At 42.2% G+C, this 6,070-nt stretch overlaps 1 protein-coding gene across 1 annotated transcript; it reads right to left on the bottom strand.

Moving 5' to 3' along the window:
• Positions 1-365: 365 nt before the first annotated feature.
• On the bottom strand, positions 366-4,259 carry LOC136452215 (WAT1-related protein At5g64700-like). Its single transcript, XM_066452848.1, has 7 exons — positions 4,026-4,259; positions 3,861-3,923; positions 3,019-3,135; positions 2,082-2,334; positions 1,806-1,964; positions 893-1,041; positions 366-789 (listed from the first exon to the last, which is right to left on the bottom strand). Exons 1-7 carry the CDS (start codon positions 4,196-4,198, stop codon positions 666-668), a joined length of 1,038 nt encoding a protein of 345 aa, XP_066308945.1. The 5' UTR covers positions 4,199-4,259; the 3' UTR covers positions 366-665.
• Between the last annotated feature and the right edge of the window lie 1,811 nt (positions 4,260-6,070).

The following is a 6,070-nucleotide window of genomic DNA, read 5'->3' as shown; positions in this document are numbered from 1 at the left end:
CAAACGGACCAAAGACGTGCCTGCTCGTCTTGAAGACAAGCTACATGCTGCTCGGGGTCGCAATGTTGACAATTCTAGTGCCGAGAGGATGGGACCAGCCATGAAAACATCTTGAGAAGGGCGTAAGCTTCCCATGCTCTTCTCATCCGAGTCAAACTGAAGGATAGGGAGGATGGATTTCTCGACCTTGCCGAATGGCAGGGAGCCAAGTCGCAAAGGTGGACAGTACAACAAGTGTGACATTCTCTGTCATTAGCATCATGTTTGATGACGTTTTGTAGGGTGTATAACAAGTATAAATCATCATAAACAAAGGGCAGTGGCATTCAGTGACGAATGCTATTTTTTCATAAGAGGCTCTAACATGGACTAAGGGTTATGTTTTGGTAAACTGACACTACGGGATATATCACCTCGTCTCAGGAGTTTTCATTTCCTTGCTTGATCTCACTTATGTTACTGTATTTACATTTGCCAAAATAAATGAATAGTGCACAAAACCTGAGAACTAAGTCTGAGCGTTCCAAGCTTAAAGAATTGATGCCATATATTGGAAGAAGACTACATAACTTTACCGTTCTCTCAATTTCAGTAACTACAAAATACAAACCAGCCTGAAACTACCATTGAGCACGGGTGTGCAGCCATAATAAGCTAAGTTGAACCTAAACTTGTGTTGTCTCTGCTGGAGTAGGCGCCATTTGTTGCTTGCTGGCATCCACTTGCTCAGACCTCTTGGCCCAAAGGACACTGTACAGACCACCAACCATGATTACTCCACCTAAGATACTGCAGGGGACATGAGGAGTTCCGGGTTACAATGCAAATTGTAAATCATCACCATTGTTTAAAGAGAATTGAGGAACTGCTAGTAAGCAGAAGACACACACACCTTCCCAGGGTAACCGCTTCTCCGAGAAACAAAGACAGAACAATTGTGACACGCAAGGTTATTGGCATTGTCATGGCCAAGAAAACAGGCCCGCTCTTTTCAATGACCCATACTTGCATATAATACGCAACTCCTGAGACAAGTATTCCCTGTATCATGTGTTCAGAAGTTTGAGACATGCTAGCATCACATTCACATTGGTCGTGCTCTACTTACCACAGGTCATTTGGGATGTGTCTGGAAATGAGATTGATGGCTAGAGAAACGCAGTAATACAAGTGCAGAATGTAACAACATGAAGAAAACATACTAATATTACTGTGATGGAATGTGCTTGAATGAACACTTATAAAGGAATAATAAAGCTAATACTATGACTTCAATTCTTATCTGGACCTATCGTTTCGTGTGGTTTGTCCTGACCGGTGGTTTGCCCTGCGTGCAGTACAAAATTCTGGATGGGCAAATCTAGTATTCTTTTCAGATCTGTGTGGATAGAACTGTTTGGCCTTGTTTGGATGCACCGTATCTGTATCCACTCCAACACAATGAATTGATGTGGATACAGTGCATCCAAACAAGGTCTCATGTGAAATCCTCACACTCCAAAGTCCAAACATTGCATGAGCTTAGGAGAAGTGGCGAACCTCAGTTTCAGATGAGCTGAGCATGGAAATACAGTTTGGCATATTACTACGTACCATTACCTTTGTCCCATTTGGGTAAACAGGGATAAAACTTCGTCTTAAAACTTTCTTAGTTTAATGTGCTATGCTATGTATTACTAATTTTCGCATCTTCATGCAACACCTTGGAAATATGACAAGTTCAGAACTAGCTATTCGTCTGTTGCTACCAAAAAAATAAAAACATACACTTGTAACACAATCTGATGAGGAGATATTGAACTAACAGAGTACAGCACAGCAAAAAGACGTATGTCCAGCGCTAGCTTCCATTTTGAAAAATCCCTCTCGGCCGCTAGGGCGATGAAGAAACACTGAATTGTTGCAAAGATCATCTGGAGGGTTGTGTTGAGCAACTTAGATGGATATGCTTCCAGCATAGGCCCCTGAGAAACAATTACTGTGTAGGTAAATATCATGAGCAAGCAAAGACTGTCATTTGATCTGCATCTGCTATGATCACTGAACGTATAAATAAATGAAGCTCCGAGACACATTCTTACCTGAAGAACTGTCCAAAGAGCCCATGATGTAGTTGATAAAGTCGTCAAGAAAATTCCAAATATCCAAACCCTTTTAGGATGAGCAGTAACCCCAGCATGGGAGTTACTTGTGTGATGAAAAGGGTTATGGTGGATGAATGATCTGAATGCTGGTCCTTGGTAAAATGCAAGTACAATCACGCCAGGAATGCTAAACAATACGCCTGAAGCTTTTGCAATCCCATGGAATCTCCTCAAGTTCAAAGTCTCCATCCTACCAAATGTAAAATTATGAATATTCCAACTGTTAAAAGTTGTCAGGTCGGAAACACAGATCATGCCGAACTCAAAACTTTTCCAGATCATTCACAAAAAAATGACTCAAGATATGACAGTTTCAGCACTCTTCTCAAGACGTAATCATCATCCATGCATTTGTGTGACCGTCGCTTTATGTATTTTGCATATTACACATTTCTCTAAAAATAAATTAATTATATCTAACATACATTGATTTTTTTTTTTTGTTAGAGAGATTCAAGTCCCTTTGTCTTGCCGCTTTGCATGTTACTTTGGTAGGAACAGTATGTGCTGGGGCTGCAGGGCTGGTGTGGGTGGGTGATTTCCTAACTTCCTATGGCAGCTACTGACAAAAGGAATTGAAGTAAAACTCCTACAAAATCTTGGCATGTGCCAACAGAAGTCCTGAGGCAGTGGTAATCTAAGAATCAAGACTCATCTTTCTGGATTCAAAATTACTCTGATTGATGTCATATAAGCCGGATCTTATAGGAGGAGATTATGGCATTATGCACAAGGCAAACTATAGGAGGCAAGGTACAGCTTGCGCTCTGCCTTGTTTTGTCCAAAATTAGAATCCTCGAAACCTGATATTATGGATCAGAATTCCAATCTTATTACAAGGAAATAATGGAAGTACGAAAATGAAGATGCTCACCCCAGAACAACAGCCATAAAGAAAGCCACAGCTGGCAGGAGGTTAAATATTGCAGATGATGATGTTGCTGAAGAATAACTGAGACCAAGGCCATATATGTTTATTGATCCAGCAATCCTAAAATAAGAAAACATATATGCAGCTTTGTGTTTAGGCACAAGGCAGAAGTGAATTCGCTTTTATTGTATCAACTTGATGTAATAATTGTGAAATTATTAAAATCCTTCCTATTTAAAAAAAAGATGCAATTATTAATGACTGTGCTGTATGTAAGTGTAACAAAGGACACAAACTGAGCGAGAAAAACTCACTAAATAGTACTACCACTTACTAACAGAACAATCCATTGAGCTCAAATAGCAAACTTTTGATAAGTTCTGCACATATCACATATGTATAACTATAAGTTGAGAAACATAAATCAAACAGAGCATGCATAAGCCGAATCTGTTCATGAGGACATGTTAATGTTATCTTTTTGTTGGTTGTTAATTAAGTATATAAATATTTAAGTAGAATCCACCGCATTGGTGGCTAAGAAAATTAAGGGAGGAATTATCAAATCCTGCACTTCAACCCAGAAAAGAAGAGAAATGGACACAAGACTGACAGGAAAGATGTGCACTCAAATGAAGTCATAGCATAGGTGGCTGACAGGAGCTTCTAAAACTTAAGATTACGAAACCTGTGTGATTAAACATGAAGAGACAAAACTACTATTGCTTTATTGATTGAAAGCAGCGTACGTATAAAAAGGTTGAGAACCGCTGGTGTTCCAAATAAATCTCAGGTCATAAGCCGATGAAATCAAATAAATAAGAATGAATCCCAATTTCCCCTACCCGTAGAGTGCATGAAAAAACAATTTCAGAGAGACTTTGAATGACAGTGGCGGAGCAGTTTTCCTGCAAAAAAAGAAGAAGCCTCAGTTCATTCTTCTCCCATGGTGTCATGCAAGCAGCTAGCTAGCTATGTAGTAACAAGCATGAGTCGAATTGATTGATTACCTTTCAAGCACAAAAGCAATGGGCACCAAGAAGAGAATTCCAGTTAGATGCCTGTAGAAAACAAAGACCGACGTGCTCATGCCTTCATCGAAAGCAGCCTTGGTTACTATCTGCATGCCTCCATATATAGCCCTGAGGAGAAATGCAACCACGAAAGCTGCTCTGTTACCCATTTCTACAGGCCTACAGCGGTCGTCTGTTGGGACTCCTGGACATGCATGCTTTTTTATATAATCGAGCAGGGCAGATTCTGGGAATTATATAATGCACGGACATGGCTCTTTTTTTTTTTTTTTTTTTTTTTTTTGACGGTCAACGGGGGGGAGGCGTTCCCCACCTGATTTATTTGATTGGTGAGGCTCTTAATCTCCTCATAATTTACAGATATAGTTTTAGGAAGCACTTCGGCTGTTGCCGTATTCTAAGCAGTTCATACAGTGTAAGATCCTACGTTTCAGCCCTGGCCGGTTCTAGCCATTTCTAATCTATTACACCATATGTCGGCGACTTGCTTTCTCTTTGTTGGAAGTCTGAACCTCCATTCTTCAGCAGCAGTCTTGCATTTCGTTATGAGCTGATCAACCGAAGTTGATTCTTGTCTGAAAACCTTTGCGTTCCTGGTCTTCCATAGTTGCCAGCAACCCAAGCAATGAAGGCCGAGAACTCTTCAGTGGGTATTCCTCCATTCGCTGATATGGTATGCAAAGATTGAGTTGTGAGCTGTAGCATCTACGGTAGCTGAAGCCTGTGCCAGAACATAGTCGCAATGTGGCAGCCGTTGATGATGTGCTCCGGTGTTTCATCTTGCTCGTTACATACCTCACATGTTTTATCAACCAGTATTCTCTTTTTATGTAGCACCGATCTTGCCTGAATTCTATCTTGAAGTAGAAGCCACATGAAAAGCTGCACTCTAGGTGGCGCATGGTTGCCCCAGACAAAATTGGCCCTTGGATCATCAGGTTGTCCCTTGGCCTTCAGCAGTTTGTAAATAGCAGTACTGTCCAACCCTGACTCTCCCTTGGTAAATAATGATTTCCGTTGGTCCGGTGCTTGCGACAGTGTGGTTTCCCTGATGATCTGTAGTAGATGATGCAGTTCCGAGCGTGCCCTTTGAAACAGACGCGGAACCAGAGTCCTCTGGAGTCCGGTGTTGATCATCTGGTAGACCGTAGCCTCCTTGGACGTACAGTGGCTGAAGATTGCCGGATAAGTGTCAGCAAGTGCCTCATCTCCATTCCAAACGTCAGACCAAAAGGAGCAGCTGTTTCCATCTCCGAGGGCAACCGATGTGATTGCACGATAGAGCGGTAGAATTTGTCGAAGCACCCTCCAATGGTCACCGTGAATATCCCCAATGAGCATTGCAGTTGAAACCCGTCCCTGTACCCATTGTGCCCATGCTGAAACTTCGGGGTGATGAAGCTTATGTATTAGTTTGAGCAGCAGGCATATGTTTTGTGTGCCCATGTCCTTGATCCCCAGACCTCCCAGGTCTCTTGGCTTGCAAACATTGCTCCATGCAACTAGGCAGTTTGCCGGGTTTGCCTTCCCTGTTTTTTCTGCACTCCACAGAAAGGCACGTCTTCTTCTATCAAGTTGGTCGATCACTGATGGAGGCAGCTGCAGCGAGCTCATGAAGTAGACCAGTTGAGAGTCCAAAACCGAGTTAACCATCACAGCTCTACCCATAGTGTTCAGTAAGCCTGCTTGCCAAGTACTAAGATATCTGTCAGTCTTCTGGATGTAAGGCGTGTAAGCTGACATTGGTAGCTTGTTCACCGAGAGTGGCAGCCCCAGGTAAGGCTGTGGGAAGGATTCCTGCCTGCAACCCAGAATCTGAACACATTCCTGGGTTATAATGTCAGACATGTGGATTGGCACCAATGTGCTCTTGCAATAATTTATATGCAATCCAGAGAAAGATGCAAATTCATCAAGAATTGTTTTTAGAGCAGCAACCCCAGCGGTGTTGCCTTGAAGGACAACTAACGTGTCATCCACATATTGGAGTACAGCACATGGTAAGCCGGCCTCCGTTGGGT

The sequence above is a fragment of the Miscanthus floridulus genome, chromosome 5, assembly GCF_019320115.1.
Source record: "Miscanthus floridulus cultivar M001 chromosome 5, ASM1932011v1, whole genome shotgun sequence".
In the NCBI taxonomy this organism is placed as follows: Eukaryota; Viridiplantae; Streptophyta; class Magnoliopsida; order Poales; family Poaceae; genus Miscanthus; species Miscanthus floridulus.
The sequence above is the reverse complement of the archived record's forward strand: the minus strand, read 5'-3'. Positions and strand labels throughout refer to the sequence as shown.

Bases quoted from the DNA above. Each gene is read 5' to 3' on its own strand.
- LOC136452215 (XM_066452848.1), bottom strand. From the start codon at position 4,198: ATGGGTAACAGAGCAGCTTTCGTGGTTGCATTTCTCCTCAGGGCTATA. The intron at 3,136-3,860 runs GTAGGGGAAATT...TTCTTATTTTAG, and splicing joins TTTTTTCATGCACTCTACGG to GATTGCTGGATCAATAAACA. The intron at 2,335-3,018 runs GTGAGCATCTTC...TACATTTGGTAG, and splicing joins TTTATGGCTGTTGTTCTGGG to GATGGAGACTTTGAACTTGA.